The sequence below is a fragment of the Macrobrachium rosenbergii genome, chromosome 5, assembly GCF_040412425.1.
Source record: "Macrobrachium rosenbergii isolate ZJJX-2024 chromosome 5, ASM4041242v1, whole genome shotgun sequence".
Lineage (NCBI taxonomy): Eukaryota > Metazoa > Arthropoda > Malacostraca > Decapoda > Palaemonidae > Macrobrachium > Macrobrachium rosenbergii.
In genome coordinates, this window is record NC_089745.1 from 68,445,357 (window position 1) to 68,466,568 (window position 21,212).

At 41.1% G+C, this 21,212-nt stretch overlaps 1 protein-coding gene and 1 non-coding gene across 2 annotated transcripts in view; both read right to left on the bottom strand.

Annotated features, from left to right (window-relative positions):
- Positions 1-21,212, bottom strand: part of lin-52 (DREAM core complex component lin-52) — an 87,496-nt gene that overhangs the window by 20,298 nt on the left and 45,986 nt on the right. The window contains exon 3 of the mRNA XM_067104569.1: positions 11,725-11,793. Coding sequence (XP_066960670.1) covers positions 11,725-11,793 — 69 coding nt within the window. The remainder of the gene's footprint in view (positions 1-11,724; positions 11,794-21,212) is intronic.
- On the bottom strand, positions 992-1,110 carry LOC136839079 (5S ribosomal RNA). The gene has a single exon (XR_010853197.1). It is a non-coding gene; the product is annotated as a 5S ribosomal RNA (ribosomal RNA).

Genomic DNA, 21,212 nt, shown 5'->3' on the forward strand with positions numbered 1-21,212 from the left:
GACCCCAAAGTTTCCAAAAATCTTGGCAAACCTCCTGATGAAGGGTCCATTCCTTCGGCAGGAGTTGATGGCGCCGACTGAGCAGGTCTGCTCGAACATTTTCGACCCCTGCAACAAAACTTGTGAGAATCAAAATGTTGCGAGCATAGGCTCAAAGAATAATCTCTCTTGCAAGGCTGAACAGGGAACAAGAGAGTGTTCCGCCCTGTCTCTTGAGGTAATCCAAAGCCGTAGTGTTGTCCGAGTTTACTTGAACTACACGATTGCAAACTTGGACCTCGAAGAATTGGAGAGCTAAAAGATAGCCGCCAAATCTTTGATGCTGAAGTGCCAGGACACCTGTTCCTCTCTCCAGGTTCCTAACACTTCCTCTCCCCTTAGTGTTGCCCCCCAACCTGTTGACGACCCGTCGGAAAAACAACACTAGGTCGGGGTTCAGAAGCTTGAGGGAGATCCCTTTCTGCAATTTCGTTGGATCGAGCCACCACTACAGATCCTCTTTTACAGAAGGAAGAATTCTCAATTCCTCTTTCAAGTCTTCCTTGCTTTGCCAGTTCTCCAACAGAAAGAACTGAAGAGGCCTGAGATGCAGACTCCCCAGGGAAACAAACTTCTCCAGCGAGAAAATGGTCCCCAGCAGACTCATTCATTCCCTCACCGAGCATGTTTCCTTCTCCAAGAAGGCCGAGACTTTATCGAACATAGAAGTTGCCGTTCTTGCGACGGAGACGCTATAAAAGCCGCTGAATACATCTGAATTCCCAGACACAATGGACAGTGAGGGGATCAGCTGCGACTTTTCCACATTGACCAGAAGTCCCAGGGACTTCACGAGTTGCAGAGTCAACTGAAGGTCCTCCAGATACCTTCGCTTCGACGACGCTCGAATCAACCAGTCGTCCAAGTAGAGAGAGATCCTGACATGCGACAGGTGCAACTGCATCGCAACGTTTTTCATGAGAAGTGTAAACACCCTCGGAGCAAAATGTGACGCCAACAGCATCTGGTGTTCCCAGGCGGTCACCCATCCAAGTACTGATCAGACCCAACGTTGCTTAACTTCGCTGATCGGACGAGAAGCGGTGCTTTCAACGTGGTATGGCCGTTGTGCAGAGTCCAAAGCAGAGAACCCTGAACTGGTACATCTAGTCCCCCAAGACAACCTGAGATACTTCATCGAACGCGGATGAATTGGGGCGTGAAGATAAGTATCTTGGAGATCCAAAGATACCATCAATCCCCGGGAAGAAGGGCTCTAGTTGAGATCCAAAGATACCATCAATCCCGGGATGAAGGGCTCCTAGTATAGACTGTGAGGTCTCCATCCTGAACTTTTCCTTCCAGACCAAGTTGTTCGACCTGTTGACGTCCAAGACAGGTCTCCAGCCTACTGAAAGTTTTGGGACTAGAAACAATCTGTAGTAAAATCCCGGGAACTGCCGAGTCCAAGACCTGTTCCACTGATCTCCGCTCGAGCATCTGTTCGAGCAGGTCAAACAGAATTTTCTGTTTGACAGGAAGGCAATTGGGAAACAAAAAACAAAGGAGGAGGAGACAGGAAGGGAATCAAGTAACCTCTCTAACAGTAGGAGGGACCAAACATCTGCCCCTCTCTCTTTCCAGGCTTGTGCAAAATGAAGCCTGGTAGCTAATGGAGTCTGGAGATGAAAGGAGTCACTTGTTACCTCTCTTGGAAGTGACATTCCTTCGGGAAAAAACTCTCTCTCGTGGTGCGGGTCTCGTGTTGTTTCCCAAGGAAGCTCCTTTGTTTGTAGGCAATTTATTTAGCTTTCGTTTGCTTTTTGTTTCATTGAGATCGGTGCAATCGTTATGGAGGAGATGCAGTTAGAATGTCGATAACTTTAGTTTGAGATATACGATATTTTTTGCTTCTCTGTGTATTTATTTGCTTGCTGTTACACAGATTGATGTTTTAATGACATATTTGAAAAGCCAAAAAATATAACAATAGACTTGCAAAGTAATATAACTTCGCAAAATGAAGCTAGATGAAGCGAGTGTCAAAACACGGCTCAGGTTGGGCAGCGCGACTAGATGAAGCGAGTGTCAAAACACGGCTCAGGTTGGGCAGCGCGACGTCTTACTTAGTCAAACTCTGAGCTGCTACTGACTGACTGCCACTGACTGCCCTGCGGCATTCCTGGCTTTCGCTGATGCGTACTAGGTCCACAGGGTTGCCATATAACGCATTAGGTATTATTATTTCATAGCTAAAAGGAAATTACTACCGATATAATGACATTATCATTACATTATACGAAAAATGTAATTTTGTCTATGATAGGGTTACTGTTTTTGTTATAACTCCTAACTATGGCGAATTTTTTAATAAAACTTTCTGAGAAGATAGTCAGGATATGTATGATGCCATATATAAAATATCCCAGAAAATTTTGATTTTTTTATTTTTTCGTCAAACGCTCCCCTTAAGACAAAGACAACTGCGAAGGTGGAGAGAGAGGAGCTGAAGGTTGAAAAGTCTCAGGAAACAGATCCTTAAGTAAAATAGCCAGAGTCTGATAATCAGAGGAAGAAGAAGACGAAAGATGTTTCTCTTCATCCAAAGGCTGTGACGAAAGAGGATGTTCTTCCCCAGCTGGCAGGTCTTGAGTGAGTGGTGAAAGTAGTTCCGATTCGCCGATACGTAAGCGGGAACTCCCGCGATCGAAGAAGTCGTGGCTAAATTAAGAAGGACATCAGATGATGAAGTGGGTAGTTGTGCGTCATGATGTACAACTGGAGCGGGCGTCAACACAAGACTTGAAGCTATCTGGCGAAAGCGGTGCGCGAGGCGTCATGGCGTGATGCGGCGAGAGGCTCCGTGGCAAGTACGAGAAGAGAATCATAGCGTGGCGCGCGCGTCATGGCTAGGCGCGCGCCGAGCCGCCAAGGTGAGGCGCGCGTGAAGCGTGAGAAGCGCATCGAAGAGCAAGACACGTGCTCCTGGCGCGAGTCAAGAGAAAAGTCCAACACCTCAAATCGGGGAAGACGATTAGGAAGCCACTAAACACTCTCTCTAGACGACAGACGAGAAGCTCCAAAACATCTAGCAGACGAGGAAGACGAAGCAGGAGATGAAGGTGAAAGTCTGTACCTCTTAACAGGCAGTTTCAAATCTTGAAAGGTTCATGAGAGCATCCAGTTGTTGTTGCAAACCCAACAAAATCTTACGCGTAGGAGAAGCAACTCTCTCGGGAGAAGGGCTGAACCTGAGAGAAGGAAAGGGGCGAGAGACGTATACTTCCTTCCCACAGGGGAACAAGCTCTAGCCCTTGCCTTAGCGCGACAGGGGGGTCGAGTAGCATCATCATCCGAAAAATACTTTATTCTCTTCTGCGGAGGAATATCCACGCAACTTTCGGGGAAGAGCACAAACGTCTAGAGGAAGAGGATGTGAAGCGTCCTCTCCTCTAAGCTTCTCTTAAGAGGGCGAGAGTCCAACCGAGAGCTCCAACCCCGAGGCGGGGAGGACGTGTCGGAGGACGAGAAGCAATCCTTCAGGATGCGTGTCTGTGCACGATCCCTGGCAGCCTGGGTAGCGTCATCAGGACCTGCCGAAGGGACACCAGATCGGTGGGAAGCCCCCGTAACCCTCATGCGGCTTTCGACATGCCCCCTCCATGGTCCTGGGAGTTCGACAGAGGTCCAGGCCTAGAGGCATTATAGGGCCGATCTGACGCCCCCTCCACAACACTAGGGGCACTAGCACTAACACTTTGCGTTTGAATTGCATTCACTTAGTTTCAAGAGCACGCATTGACTCCAACACGAGAGCCAGGGTATTACCTTCTGCAGCAACAAACTACAGGGTTAGTACTAAAATTTACTACAGGGTTACTAGTAGGAGAAAACCCTGACTGTCCATCTAAGGATGCACTCAAGGAGGAAGATCTCCTCAACCTATCACGCTCCAATTTAAGCATATAGGCTTCATATTTCTTCCACTCACCCTCAGATAATCCCTCACATTCATTATACCGATTATCATAGAGCACTGAACACCCTTACATATCATACATAAAGTGTGAGGAACTATCGAAGTTTTCGATAGCCTCACCTTACATTCACCCAGGCTACAGACTCGATAGCTAGAGGTAAGACATCTAAATTATAAGAAAAGTCAAAAGCAAAATAAAAAACGGTCCACAAAGAGCGTATGCCAAGTCACAGATCCAGTCGTATACCAAAAAACAACCAAAATACTTAAGTGACAACAAATTTCGAAATCCAAATGGCGGAGGAACTGACAACAGGTGTTGACAGTCCGGCGACAGAGAAAATCTGAATAGAAAATGGGAATGGTTCCTGATACCCGCCTCCCAGCGGCGGGAATGGGTACTAACCACCTGCCCGGCCACTGCGTGTGCCGCGAATTTTGAAATTCTGTCGGACTTTGGAGAATACAGCTATATATATATCTGACAGGTAAGTCTCATGAACAAAGTGTGTTTTTTTTTTTAAATCTTTTGAAACAACCTTGTCAGTACTATCCCAACCATTGGAGTGTTTTTTTTTTTTTTTTTAAATCTTTTGAAACAACCTTTTCAGTACTACATAACTATAAACACTCAGTGAGCTTATAAACATCCGACACACTTTAAACTGAAAACCATGCAAAAAGCAATTATCTACCTTTTTTCCTATATATTTGTAACAAAATATACTGTATCCATACGCTTTAAAATAAAATGCAATCCCTTCTTTCTCTCTCTCTCTCCTAAATGACACAGTTCAGTAGGCAGGTAGCCTACCATGGTTTTATGACCATTAATGTGTTTTTATGCAGCAACTTTCATATCAGTTGTTGCCATATTATATTACCATACACGATACAAAATGTGTGTGAACTACTGACCTACGCTAGCCTATGTGTTACACTCATAGTTTCCATTTGCATAAGTAAAATAGGCTATTACAGCTGTATTTAAGATCACAGCATACATTTGCTTAAGTCAAATAGGCTATTACAGCTGTATTTAAGATAAATACTGTAGTGGAGCGTGTAACTACAAAAAAAATAGGGGAAAAGTGCAAATGGTAATACAAGCATGAAACTTGGCTCAACTATTCTTCTTGTCCCTTGGTCTCATTGTCAACCTCCAGCCACACAAAATTTTTCCATTTTCCAAGATGGCCAACAGGTTTTCAAAATGGCGTCCCGTGGATATTTGAATATTGGTATTTAATTGATTAATCACATTCAAATCCCTAAGTCACTCCAAGTTTATATTAAAATATTAAAAACAAGCCTTTATATATGTAGATACATCATTTCTCTGCATATAAATATTCACTATATCAAAAATGTCTGCCAAAATGCCAAAAATTGGTACTTAAGCTCATATATGAGGCTAAAGGTTGGGTAATACATGGATTAGGGGTAACTTCAGCCTGATCAGTTTGCTTTTTGTAGATTAGAAATCAATTAATCCCCAGTTAATTCATTTTCATCCTCATTTAGAAAAAAAATGGGTAATAAGCTTATTGTAAAAGTGAAATAGTGTAGTGTCAGTGTACTGCCAAGGCACACTGGTTGACACTATAGCTAAGAAACTCAGCATGGGGTTCAGTGCTAGCTAATGGCAGAGATTTGTTATTAGTTTCCCAAATGCTGTTTAGCTAGCCCACTTCAAAGTTGAACAGCTACATCTGAATTGACAGGATGTGCCAGCGCAGGAGAGCCGAGCCAAGGAAGATTGGCTTTAGTCTTCTAGATCGTGTACAGATCACATGGGAATTAAATAGCATTGGATGAATGATCAGGCTAGGGGTAGGATTATGACATATCTGAGCCTAGTTGTATTCCATATCTTAAAGTGCATATATGTTATATAGGTGGTAAAAAGATAAACCCTCGGCCTACAGAACAAAAGCAATGGCAGGACAATCTTGGAAGTCAACATGTTTCCTGAGGGGAGATAGTATGACTAAACTGGAAGCTTTGTTGCTTGTGCCAAGAGGACACACATGAAAGACTAGCTGATGCATCTGGTGTTGGCTATGCTACCCTTGCTACAAACAATCTCGAATTCTATAAGTTAAATGCAATTTCATCCCAAAAGGCTTGATGAAGGTGATGGAATTCTGCAGACCTTTGAAAATAACAAAGCAACATATCATGAATCATGTATGCTGAAGTTCAAAACAAAACTAGAGAGGAAAAGGAAGTCATTGTGTAAGACAAAAGATGATGATGATGCCCCATCAGCAAAATTCATGCAGAAGAATCTAAGACTGAGAAAGAAGGAATATGCTTTATTTGTGACCAACCAGCACCAATCAAAGATTTACGATTGGCCATGACATAGCCTTTACATGAAAAGCTGCAACGATGTGCCACCAACCTACTAGATGAGAAACTTCTGGCCAAGCTTAGTGCTGGAGATATTGTTTCTCAGGACCATATGTACCGCCCATCTTGTCTGACAGGTGTGTACAATAGGGAAAGGGCCTGGCTAAATTCCCAGAAAACTGGAGATGATTATGTGCAGTACAGACAAGAGGCATGTGCCCATGCTTTTGCTGAGCTTGAGATGTACATAAGAGACAAGCAGTTGACCACAGATGGGTGCTACTATTTTAGGTAGAACTTTATGATTTGTACAAACAAAGACTGGAACAGCTAAATGTTGATGCTTCCTTTGTGCACCAAACATGGTTGAAAGAACAGATACTTGCCCGCACCCCAGAAATGAAGGACTTTAAAAAGGGAAGAGAAATTTAGTTTGCCTACAAAAGGAAAATGGGAAAAGCCCTAGTCACAGCATGTGACTACAATGATGCACTAATCGTGGCCAAAGCAGCTATGATATTGAGGAAACAGATGCTTGAACATGAGATAGAATTTGATGGAACCTTAACAGCAGACACTAGAAGAGAATCTGTGCCACCAAGTTTGTTGGAACTTGTAAGTGCGCTACAAAACGGTGGCAATATAAAATCCCAACTTAAATATGGAACATCATCTACTGATCTAGCTATAGCACAACTTTTGCACTTCAACTGTCGAAAGAATCAAGCATCTTCAAAATTCTCCAGACACTCCAAGTCAAGAGAACCTCCGTTTCCAATATATATTGGTCTCCTGGTCTTTGCAGAAACCAGAAAGCATCAATTAATTGATAAATTCCATCACCATGGAATCAGCATCAGCTATGATAGGGTTCTGGAACTGACTGAAGGGTTAGGAGAAGCAGTTGTAACAAGGGCTGTGGAGGAAGAAGTAGTTTGTCCCACTACACTAAGAAAAGGGCTCTTTACAACTTGTGCTGTTGACAATCTGGACCATAATCCAAGTGCCACAACTGCACAAACATCCTTCCATGGGACAAGCACATCTTTGTTTCAGCATTTGAGCACTGATGAAAAGGGTGAGGACACCCACCTTCACCAAACTAAGTTCAACCCAGCAGCTTTAGAAGATGAAGACCTGCAAATTATTGAAGAGTTTGTGGTGCTAATGTACGACAGAAGCAGTTCATATAAAAATGTAAATGAGGCTAGACTTGATCTCTTTGCATGAAAGCAAAGAGCTTATGATTGCATTCCCCCTACAAGGGCTGCTCTTAGAGAGCATTGCAAGAGAGCTGCCTTTCAAGCAAGGCACATTTGGTGCCAGTCTTTAGTATGTCATCCAGTTTTGCCCAGTCCAAGACACTGGGGATGGCAACAGATTGATGGCACCTGGTTTCCGTATTGGACAGATTTGCCAATAGTAGCAAAATCTTGCCAAGAACTGAATAAGTGTGGCTGCAACAAGGAATGCCATGGCAGTTGCAAGTGTTACAAATCTGGACTTAAGTGCACAGCTCTCTGCAGCTGCACTTGCTAAAACTGATACACAAAACATATTGGTTTCTCTCAGGAGATAAATACTTTTTTATCTTTGGCAGCCATTTTGGAAATATGGTGTTCATATGGTGGCCATATTGGAAAGATGGGTTCACTGTATCTCTTCATGACAGTAAGAATACCAAAATACAAATTGTCAATCATTATATGGATAGTATGCATCTTTTATAGGCTTATGAAATGAAAATATATTTGAAATATACAGCAAATTTGCTGCCATTTTGGAAAAGTGTCAGCCATCTTGGAAATAACCAAATATTGAGGTGGCCGGAGGTTGATTTTGATTTATGGGGATAATAAGAGTTCTCATGCCTAATCTGTTGCTTGTATCACCATTTGCACTTTTTTCCCATTATCCCGCACCACAAAAAAGGTAACAGTAATGAAACTTATTTTACTTACAGAATCAATTTATACTGTATTATCTTGTATCATCATGGTAATTTGCATAATCTGTCCACCATTTGTAATGTTTATGCTCTCAGAATCTGCTGATTGAGCCTACTAAAAAAGAAATCACAAAACAGCTGTTTCCCGATTCATCTGTTTACGTCATACTCAGTGTTGTTTATGTTAGTTCTTTGGTAAGTGGTTGGTAATTATACAATATGGTTATGAGTCATTACATAAGCCATAAGTTTGGTAATCTTATTTGAAAGCTTAGCCTAGTACAATCTAATGAAAATTAAATTCATTCAGTTTGTAATACATACATACAGTGTTTGTGTATTACATTATAACACCCTGCATTTCACCCCTAGTAAATATGGCATTTCTCAATGACAATTGTTCAAAGCAAATTCATTTTAAGAGCACTACTAATTAGTAGTTGATAAATGAAAAAATGCAGTAAAAACATAGTGTAAATGAGAATACTGTAACATAAAATATAAATAAAGTAGTGAAGGCATTTGTATGGTAATGTGTTTCTCTCTCTCTCTCTCTCTCTCTCTCTCTCTCTCTCTATACCATATCTCAGTATTGTAATATCCTTTAATAAAATATGAATTACTGCATCATAAACATAAAACAAGAAACCAAACAAACTCCATGAAACTCACAATGCCATCTAGTGAGTGCATGCACAATTATGTACATATTGTCATTTTTTTCTTTTTGCAATGCTTGATTTACTGTACTGTAATTCATTACAGGTTTAGTTGACTCTAAGTACTGTATGATTATCTCACATATAAAAGTACACAAGAGAATGTTTTATCACTGCTGATATTTCATCTCTAATCACTGTAAAAATATTTAAAATGCAAATTTCATATGTAGGCAAGCCAACACCAAACAGGCTGTAGCAAGTTCACAGATGACATCGAATGAGTATATGCATAAGTACGTGCCCTACGCACATGACTGTGTTTATGTTTTGGTTTGTAAAAATAAAAAATGAGAAAATACAGTAAAGATGTAGTGTAAATAAGAATACTGTAGCATAAAATACAACCAAAATAGTGAAGGAGTGTGCTTGTGTTACTGTACTTAGGCTTCCATGTAAACATACCTCGGTTATTGCTCTCTCTCTAACACACAAAACCAAACTAACTCCAGGAAGTTCTTGACGCCATCCAGTGAGTGCATGCATATGCACACGTGATGCCATTTTTTTTATGTTGCTTGATTTACTGTACCATATTTCATTACAAGTTTAGTTGACTCCAAATATGATTATCAGACATATCACAACAGTACACAAGAGAATATTTTATCACTGTTGATACTTTCTCTCTCTCCCCTCTCTCTCTCTCTCTCTCTCTCTCTCTCTCTCTCTTTTATCCAGTGCACACGATTGCATTTATCTTTTGGTCTGAAAGAAGAAAAAAATAGAAAATACAGTAAAAATATAAATGAGAATACTATAGCTTAAAATATAAGTAAAAAATTAAAGGATGTGTGTGTTACTGTGCTTAGACTTTGATGTAAACATACCTAACGTTTCTCTCTCTCTCTCTCTCTCTCTCTCTCTCTCTCTCTCTCTCTCTCTCTCTCTCTCTCTCTCTCTCTCTCTCTCTCTCTCTCTCTCGTTGAGGTTTTAAAAAGGATTTTTAAAAATTTTTTAGTACAGATGTTTATGAGAATTACAGTACTATACTGTATCATGAAAATAATGAAAATAAAAACACAAAACCAAACAAACTCTATCAAGTCAGGTCTACCAGGCCCTCTTCAACCATCCAACGCTGCATTCCTGACTCCCTCCAAGACATAGAAACTGCTCCCCAGCTCCATCCACCTTCCACAACAACCCCTTCTCTGAGCCTTTCCTTACACAGTCTTACTGGCCCTCCTCTCCAATGGCACCAAGCCATCTGACCAACCCCCCACCATGGAAACTTCTTGAGGCCTCCCCCACCCCCAAAACCCTTTCGCAGTCAGTATGAGTGCAGGCAGTGTTTACAATATTTTCTTGAGGTTGCACAGCATTGCCAACCATTGGGGGTGATTTTTTTCAAATTTTTTGAAATTTATATAACAGCAACACCAACTACACCAACTCATGGCACATTCAATCTTACGGTGTGTTTTCAGAACCGTCAACCGCATTTTACAGCGTCTTGACTTGATGTTGCATCTAGTTACGACGCTGTAGTAGCCTCTGACGGCACTAACAGCAAAAATACGCATCAAGTTAACAGAGCTTACAGTGCTGTAACTTGATGCAACATCAAGTCACGACTCTGTTAAAAGCAAAATACCAACTTACAGTGGATATCAACTTACAGCGCAGCACTGGAATGAATCCCTGCTGTAAGTCAAGGACCTACTACATCTTTGGGGCCTTGATTCCTACTCCATGTTTGCCAGATAATGTAGATCCAGATAATTGAGGGATTACTGTATTATGGATAACTGGGGAATTTCCTATATCACAAAATCCATTTAGTCTGATTTTAAATACTACAAAGGAAATACCAGCCTTTAGTGAACACCAAGCACAAATTTTGACTATGTTTCACAGAAAAGAGCTAAACTAACCCCATTTACCCTTTCGGTAACCTCAAATTATCTATCAATCTTGAAAAACCCATAGACTAATGAGTTTCAATAACAAAACTAATATTATTGCATTAATGCTAATTATCACTTTGTTAATCATTGGGTCTTAATACTATGTACAGTACTTTGCTTTAAAGTTGTTATGATGACTGAAACATCCCAGTCAAAAACTTTTTTGGAGCAAAACCTGGGGATAAGTGAACTCTGGGACAGACCATAGTGTACTGAGGAAAACACCTAACATACATGCTGTTGTCACATCTGTCTGCGTAGGATGAAGGGAAAACTAAGGTAATTGAAACTGAGGTAATTGTCATGGACAGGAGATACAGTCATCTTGCCAACAAGCACTATTCCAGCCAAACAAACTATAAGAGAATTCTTTGAGATTGGTTTGGTCTGTCTCACATAGCCCTGGGAGGACCATGGGAATGCAACTCCTTTGACGAAGAACAGTGGCTGTGCTATCAAAAATACAAACCAAAAAGTTAACTGATCCTGCAAAGAAACTGGAAGTTTGCCCTTGAAAAACATTATTTTGTGAACATTTTCATTATACCATGTTGACCAATAAGCTAACCCTTGTAGATATAAAGAGAATTACTCCTTCCAGTACACAAAGTTTAATTATACAATTTAAAACACAGTTATTATACAGATTAACAGACAAATCCAACTCAGAAAATAAATACACTAATTTCTTTCATGGTTATAATCACACGTCATTACTAAAGAACTAAAAGCACAGCATTCTGTTGGGAAGAGGTACAATTATTCAACACATAACTTTATCCTATATAAATGTTGTGACACTAATCTAACGTAAAGTAAATTTTTTGCACTCACTTTGCTCTGGCCACAAATCTGGACTGGATCTGTCTAATTTCTCAAGACTCAGGAGGGAGGGTTCCATGTCTGAAAGAAGAGTTAATTGGATTACTCTTAAATATAGCAGCACACTTTCAAGATACACCATAATTAAGAAATTCATTTCCTATGTCTTAAATTTCTTGACCCCACAATAATATTGCTGCTAATCTAAACAGAAAAAAGTAACTCTACAGGATAAGCAACTTACCAAATGATGTTCCATTCAGAATCTCTAAAACAACTTTTTTTCACAGAAAATGTGCAAAATTACTTTGCAAATGCATTGTTTTCCAAATCTAACATAACCTAAACCTCTTGTTATAGTATTGGTAGTTTAGAGGGTTTGTAAGGCAGTTGCCAGGGGTAGGTGTTGCCTCTTTCACCACTTTGAAGCAATGATTTGTACCTCTGAGAATGAAAAATGTTTCAAAAAATTACATTTTCATAATAAAAAAAAAATAGGTTTAGACGTAGGAAAAACCTATTTTTGGTAGTTGCTGTTGAGTCCTCAAGGAGTTACCCCCCATGGTGTGACACCACTCCATGTGGACTAGACTAGTATCAAAGAATTATTTTTTAGCCTGGTCTTGTAGCCGGGTATTGTGTTCTAATGAAAACACTATGACACATGATAGAGTATAATGGACTAAAAGATAAGAGGGCATTTTCCCTTATCTTCAGCGAAGCTGAACCCAGTTTTTCCTACGTCAAAAACTGCAAGAAGTGACTATTGCGCATGCGCGTCTGCCATTTTGTTTACAACCAGGGCAGGCAAAAGACAGCCCCCATCTCTCTGCTGGTCAATGTAGGATGATCCCTTGCCCAAATCCCATGCCTTTTTGTCAGGGAAGTGGGAGGTTTTGAGGACTCAACAGCAACTACCAAAAATAGGATTTTCCTACATTAAAACATGTTTTTTGATAGTCGCTTATTTCATCCTCAAGGAGTTTTACAAACGAAATTGGCATGTGACAAAAGGCTTAAGCTCTCAAAATTTTTATCCCAAAAACCCAAAGAAAAAGAAAACATTTCTGGTCTGAGGTCAAGCCACAAGTTTCAAGCCCTATCCCTTATTCTAAAAAACCTTTTCGGGTTTTGGTAACAAGAAACCAGAAACTGAACAAGAACTTGCATTTTTATGGTGAAGTTCTTTAGTGACTTACCTAAGTATGCTGGGTGTGGTTGCAGTCTTGTTGCATCTTCCCCAGCAATAGTCAACATACTCACCCGTTAGGAGGACCCCTGGTTTTCTTTTGTAGAGCCTATGAGGTCAGGACTAACCATACCACCTACTGATATGCAGGGTAGACAAATTTGTTTGAGCTCATGGCAGTAATGTTTTAAGAACACTGTCTCCGGTGCCCACCCTGTACTTTCGGAGACTTCTTCGAAAGGCATTTCTGAAGAAGGCCAACGACATACATACTTTCCCAATATCATGTGACCTAGGAAAGGAGTGTGGGTTTGCCTTTTTAATGAGGGACACTAAAATTATTCTTAGCCCTTGTAGAGAGAGTGGTTTAATCGTGCTGGAGTGTAGGAAATAGGACCTTCTGGGATGTTTGCCATGACCTCTAGGTAAACCTTAAGTGCTTGGACTGGGCATAATGTTTTGTTTGCTTAACTTAGTTTTCTTATAAGAATAGATTTCCTTCTTAAAGGATCCTCATTCTTGGCCAGGAATGATGGGCCAGGGGACAATAATAATTGATTATCAACAGTCTGTGTGATGTATCGTCCCCATCTAAGAGAGCCCAGTTCACTAATACGGGCTCCTGGTGCTAATGCAGTCAGGAAGATTGCCTTTTGTAGCATGTGAGTCACAGTTGTACAGTATTGGGTCTGCTGAATTGAGGGGCTAGATAGAAGTCTAAGTACAGGCAGTCCCTGGTTATCGGCGGGGGTTCCGTTCCAACTGCGTAACAATTAGTGAAAATCGTAGATAACCAAAAATCGCTGATTTTCGGTTATCGGCGCCTCTGTTAGGTATGTATCAGCGCCAATACACGATTACCAGCAGTGATGAGTGGAAATTGGTGCATATCAGTGCCAAAATAGCCGATTTTCGTTGCTAGACAAGCACTGAAAAACTGGATCGCTGATAACCAGGGACTGCCTGTACCTTGTTCAGGGACTAAGTAATTGGAAGTCTTTCGGGTGAGGGTCTTTGTAGAGCAAAATACTGCAAAAGGGAAGTAACAACTTCTATGCTGGAGTCAATCCCGAATCCATAAAGCATAGGTTCTGTTAATACTGCCTTGTATGCCATGATTGTTGTAACTACAAGATGTTTGTCTTTAATGAGGTATATCAGAAAATTTAAAAATGTCTCTATAGAAATCTAAACTGGGCTCTCAGTATGGATATAATCTAACCATATCTTCCATACAGACTGGTATTGCCAGACAGATGATGTCCGTAATTTTTGCACTAGGCACCTAGCAATGTTGGGTGAGTAGTTCTCACGGTAGATATTTATAAAATCTATACGTGAAGGTCTCGGCTCAGAAAGGGGGATGAGTAAACGACTTTCCCTCTGACTTTCTGAGATAGAACAGCGGACGATAGTGGAATTGATCTTTTCGCCCATTGCCTGTTTGGCCAATCTGGGGCTATTAAGTAAGCTGTTCCTTTGAAGGTTAGGAGTTTGCTCAATACCTTCGAAATCTGAGACAATGGAGGAGAATGATATACAGGCAGTCCCCAGTTATTGGCTATCCAGCTTTTCGGTGCTTGTCTAGTGACAAAAATTGGCAATTTTCGGCGCCGATATGCACTGATTTCCACTTATGGGCACCAATACATACCTAACAGAGGCACCGATAACCAAAAATCAGTGATTTTCAACGCTTTTTGGCACTGAAAATCGCCGAAAAAAACGCTGAAAATTACCAAATTTCAGTTTTTGGCAGTTTTTGCTTATTGTCACACCATCAGAATGGAAAACCCCCGGCCCCCCGACAACCGGGGACTGCCTGCATCGTCCTCCACTTGTTCCAGTCTTGAAGGAAGGTATCTCTTGCTACTGCTTGATTGTCCAAGTTCAGAGACGCATACACTGGGGGTTTGTGATTCTCGTATGTGGCGAACAGGTCCACTTCTGGTTGTGGAAGTATGTTGGCTATTGTTTGAAAAGAGTGGTTGTCTAACATCCACTCTGTTGAGGCTGTCGTTTTCCTTGATAGAAAGTCTGCTATTACGTTGAGAGACCCTGTGAGGTGAGTTGCAGACAGGTGCCATCTGAAGGGTGGCTAGCATTACCATGTTGAGAGGTGAACATGATCCCGATCTCTTGATGCAAGACATTGCAGTCGTGTTCTCTAGAACCAACAGAATATGTCTCTTTTGGAGGTTTGAGTTTTTGAAAGACAAAAAGACAGCCATTAGTTTCAGGAAATTGATAAGACACTTCCTCAGAGTAGCTGACCACCTTCCTGCCACCTGACAATCCTCCCAATGTCCTCCCCAACCTGTCAACGAGGCATCTGTGTGTATTGTCACTCTTACAGAGGGAGGAGTCAGGGTGACCTGTTTCACCAGAGATTCCTTCCGGGTCCAAGGCAGATGTATCTCCCCAACTTTCTGATTCTTTTGGTGAGATGGGTCTTGCATCTTTTTTCTTGTGTGCAGTAGCCAAAATTTGTTCATGTTTTTCAATTGCAATCTCAAGATTGGATCTATTACTGATGCAAACTGCAGCAGACCCATCATGTGCTCTAACTGCTTTCTGGAAACTCTGGGCTGTGCTAGGAACCTTTAGAGGTTTTTCCTTATTCTGTTCTGAGTTTTGATGGGGAGAGACAACAGGCCCTGAAGAATATCCCAACACAGTCTCAGGCACTGACAGCATCTGGGGAATTTTTTCCAATTTATTATAAAACCTTTTGACTGTAGTCTGTTGACCACTGCTCTTAGGTTTTCAAGTCCTCTTTTCTTGTGGACCCCCAGATTAACCAGTCGTCTAGGTAAGCTATTGGTTGTATTCCTTCTTGCCTGAGTTCCCAAACAACTACCATTGCTAATTTTGTAAAAATTTTGGGGGCAATGTTTAGCCCAAAAGGCATGACTTTGAACCTGTATGTATCTTTCCCTGTCTAGGATCCTAGGAAGGGGTGAAAAGGAGCGTCAATAGGGACACGACAGTATGTGTCTTTCAGATCTATAGAAACAGTCCAAGTCCCTTTTGGAATGACTGAATGTACTTGGGCAATGGTAGTCATCCGAAACTTTTGGCAAACAATGTACTTGTTCAATGTTGATAGGTCGAGGAATACTCTTCGTTCCGAGGGATCCTCTTTGGGAACACTGAAGAGACGTGCTTGGTGGCGAACATACGCATGTTTCTCTATGGCACCTTTTAATAGGGCCTTCTGCATGTAATCTTCCAGAGGGGTTTGGTTCTCAAAAGAACCCCTTTAAAGTTGGGGGGGGGATGAGACTATTTCCACTCCAGCCTATTGAGAACAATGCTGTGTCCCCAAGGAGAAGACTTCCATTCCCTGTGGTGTCTTTGAAGCTGACCCCAACCAAACAATTCCTATTGATATCCCCCTCTTCCTCTACCTTTTCCCTTGATAGGCATTCTGGGCGTTGCTTTTCCTTTTCCTTCATAAGAAGGTTTTTGGACCTTGTGAAAAGGATGCCCTTGCTGATGTGGTTGTTGCTGCCCTTTTGAAGGGGGTTGTCCTTTCTGACCACCTAACTGTCTATGCGGAGAAGTTTTGGAGGTGACTGCAGGCTTATATGATTTTCGATCAAAGCGAGCCTTTTTGGAACTGGGTAAAGGAAAATTTTGGGTTTTTTGTTTCCTGAATTCTCCTTTTCCCAGAAGAGCGTACACTGTACTATTTTGTTGGCATGCTTGCACATTAACTTGAGTTACAACATATTCCTCAAACAGGTCCTTACAGAAGGGGTTAGACTGTAATAAAGCAGTCACATTGGGAAGGGACTTGTTGGAGCCTTCCAATGTTTCCATTCGCACTTTTAAAAGCCAGTCTAAAAAGTCATAGAGTGCTTCCCATAGGGTTCTCATAAGACTTTTAGCCACAACAGCAAAAAGTGTCCTGGGATCTTCTAGAAGCCTTTTGGTGGCAACTTCTAGCAAGGTGAAAGAGGTTAAGATACTAAGGAGAAGAGTCCTAGCACGGGATTCTGATGAAGCTGTCTCATCTGAGAGTCTTCTCATAGAGGTCCCAAACTGCTGAGTAGCAACACCCAAGGGGAACTTTTTCCTTTCAGAAGGGAGTTGAAGTATTGTCCATTCCTTGGTGGAATTTTTCGAAACCGGAAAGACAGTGGCAAATGGTTTTAGTTCTGCCATTGGCTCCCGTTTTCTAGTTACTACATAATTCTGAAAGTTTGTCTTCACATGGTTAACTATTTTAAAAGTGAAGGGACAGAAGGCTGGGGGTACCTGGTAGGCAAGTTGACTTTTATTCATATTGGGAGTATAGATCCACCTACCATTGACCTGGTAAAGGGTGACATCTATAGCTTTTAATGCTGTATTCCCACTAAGAGAGCTGTTTCCTTCTGAGGTTTCTCCATTTCTGGCAAAGGTGGTATCAGGCACCATTCTATATTAGGGAATGCTGCCCTGTTTCTCAACTTCGATCATAGTTTTTCTCTCATTAATTAGATACTTACCATCAGGAGAGAAAATACACATTGAAGTGTCTCACCAAGGATTATCAGTATCATCAGGGGAGAATATTGGAGCCCATAATGTTTTGACCTGAAACTTTGTAGTCTGAACTGGCTGTTTTGTTGGCTCCAGCTGGAATTCTAACCTTAGACCTTGTTTGGTCAGAGTCTGTTTCCACTCTCCCTTCGGTTGCAGGATGCAGTACTTTTACACTTTGGAGTGTACATCACTGACTTGATTTCTTTAATTTCCTGTTCGGAATCATGCAATATGTCCAATATATACTGCCGTTCTGTGACAAGGGCATCTTTGATATTACTCATAATTTCCTTACGGAACTGATCAAATGCTGCAAACTGTGTATCCCTTTTGGGGGAGCTTGCGTAATCTGACTGAGCATCCACAGCTGAACTGTGACTGCCTGTTACCCAGGAGGCAGAGGTCCTGGGTGAGTTACTATACCACTCTGAAAATGTAGTCATTTCAACTGGGGTTAAGTGAATCCTTGTATCCCTTTTGGGGGAAGGATCCTGATCAGCTTCTGAAAGCTGCATGGGAGATTGAATTCCTTCTGGAAAGTTTCTCCCATGGTTAGCTGAAGGTTGTGTCCCTGATCCTTCTGGGTTCAGCAAGGTCATTTCGGTAGCAATATCAACTTCATTTTTTAAGAAAATCACCTCCAAGAGGAACTTCCTCTATTTCCTCTGCAGGGTTAACCTGGCAGTTACTGTATTGGGGACCGATGTTACTGGGTTTTGGCTCAAATATAAATCTTCTAAGAAGGGGTTAAATATTTGCTGCCGGAGTTCTGCCGGAAACATATAATCTCCCCCTTCCTCCCCTGTGTTGAACCCTAGGACCCATCGAGCTGTTTCGTCCTTACACCTTGCTGCCAAGAGCACACTGCAAATTTCGCACATATCTAGTGACCAAGTAAATTTGTTTTATTTTTTTACAAGGACTATGCTCATGGCAGGTGGAATGGGCAAAAAGCGAACCGAGCAATTTGCTACAGAACACTTGAGCTGAGGGTCCTGTATAATGGTGGCCCTGTAGTGAAAGAACCAAGTTGTTATTAGAAACTAATTAGTATAAGTTGTTTTTAATAAGGGACACTTTTGTAAAACCCTGTATCGTTCACATATTACATCTTACAGGTTAATTTGATTACTAGTGTGCAAATGTAATACCTTTTATAAAATATCTAAGTTAACTTAAACCCTTTTAGGTTTAGGTTAATTTTGACACTGTATAAGGCTGTATTACTTAAACTTTAGTCCTTTCGCAATGGCTATGTGAAATTTTAATTCTGAATTGTTATGCCATACAGACTAATCTTCTATGAACTAATTTAGCTAACCCAAGGTACTGTTTTATATGGCTTAGGTTAATCCTTCTAGTATAATCTACATTAATCTAAGCATAGAAGATTTCTTAGAGGATTCTCTCTTAACCTATTCTAAGCTGCTTCTTTTTCTAGGTTTATTTAAAAACCTAAGGAGATATGCTATACAAAAATTAATCCCCCTTATAATCTGGTTTTTTGTTTTATGTAGCCAAGACTACCCTTTTGTCTGATATTCAGCCATGCTGTTTCTAAATTAACAGTAGGGTATTCCCTTAAAAAGGAATTTCTACTTAATCTGGTCAGGCTATTGCTTATTCTAGGTTTTTATCACTTGTAAGGGTATAGGCTACCTAAGACCTTACCAGTGTTATTGATCCTAGAATATGGTTTACATGTACTCCTAGGCTTATTTGTTCTTTTTTAGCCTAGTCTAGGGTACTACCTATTCCAGATTCTTATAGATCACACTTAAATGTATAGGCTATATAACACAAGCAACTTACTAATGTGTAAACTTATAGTTAGGCTACTATTTTTGTCTAACCCAGGTTGTTTCTATCTAATGCTAGGTTATTTGGTCTAATATATAAAATAGTAACCTAATAATGTATAACCCTATAGTTATAGCTAGGCTATCACTTACTCTAATCTAGGGTACTGCCTAGACTGAATTATTTAATTCATAAGGGTATGGTAACGTAAAACACAATTACCTTAGCATGAAGCCTTCAGGCTAGGCTACCATCTCATCCAGCAAAGGTTACTATTTTCATCTAGTCCTAGATTACATGGTCTAGGAATATGATTTAGTCCAATAATGGGATGTTTTATAAAAGTTTATCACTTAACCTAATATAAGATACTGCCTAGTCCTGGATTATTTTAGATCATGCTTAAGTATACAGGATATATAAAGGGAAAAATTCTGTAGCCTGTTCATCAAATTCTAGGGTCCTTGGCATAAACTAGGCTGCTGCCTAGGACCATAAAAGATTCTGTCTTAAAAGGTTCTTACTTACCTTAATTTAGGTTACTACCTAATCCAGGTTATTTAAATCACCTTTTAGATATGTAATTCCAGGTTACAGGCTACAGACAACATCTACTATAGTTAAATTATTCACACTGAATTTGTTAGGCTATCATCTCATCTAGACTATTGCCTAGGCTACTGTAGACATCTTTATCTGAAAGGATTATCTAAATTAATAATAAATTGTGTAACATTTGTCTAGTTAAAACTTCTAAATAGAATTGTCAAAAATTAAAATTTTGTCCTTTTCAGACAGTATCTAAGAGCTTTGACTGGACAAAGTTCTCCCTCTTCTTCCTCATGACCAAGAACATCCATTAAATTCTTGATGGTAAATGAATAAGGCCAGGGTTTGGATGGGTCCTTGTTCTTGGCGAAAATGCCTAGGATGAAGGAGCAAACTACATCTCCTTGGGAAAAACCTACCCTTTTATCAATGGCTTGAATCTTGCTAGTATGTTTAGCTGAAGCTAACAGAAAGAGGAAGAGTGTCTTGTGTGTGAGATCCCTAAGGGAGGCAGAACAAAGGGGTTCAAAAGCTGGACCATTCAGTCATTTCAGGACTTCAGCAGGTCGTTAATATCTGAGTTCGATGAAAGACCCAGGCCTCTATGTTTAAAGCATAGCCTGATACCCTTCAATGGTGGAGGAAGGCAAATTCCTGGGATTCCTCACGTAAAGGAGGAAATTATAAATCTGTGTCACAGAGGTCTCTGAAGATGACATTGTGGTCATGGCATCACTGACAGAAGACTGACCACTTGGCCTGGTAGACGGGGCTAGAAGATTTTTGCCTGCATTGTGCAACAGCCTCTGCAACTCCCCTTGAAAAACCTTTCGCTCTGACAAGCTTACTGGCACTCTGAAGACTGTCAGAGCAAGAGTAGACAACCCTTGGTGGTGTCTCCTGAAGTGGGGTTGTCTGAGTAAAGATGGTTTTTTGGGGAAGGAGTCTTGAGTCATACCCTAGGCGTGTTGTGGTGTGTCTGAAATTTGTTTAATAACTCCCTGACCATGCTGAAGGGTGGGAAGGTGTATAAGTCCAGGCTGGCCAATCTTGCAGCATGGTGCCTGTTGCCTATGCAAGAGGATCTGGGGCTGGAGAGCAAAATAGAAGGCGATGGTTCTTGGAGGTGGCAAACGGGTTTACCATTGGCCTGCCCCACAGTTTCCAAAGATCTAGACAAACCAGTGGATCCAGGGTCCACTCACTGGGAAGGACCTGCTTCCAACGGCTCAGCTTGTCCACCAACACAACTTCCCACGGATAAATCGGGTGACCAGTTACTCGATTTTGTTCTGCCCACTGGAGTAGCTCTCTTGCTGCCTGGCAGAGAGAAAAGGAATGGGTGCCGCCTTGTTTGCAGATACTGTATATGCTACGGCCGTAGTACTATCCGCATGTACCACTACCATCTTGTTGCAGATCATGGGCG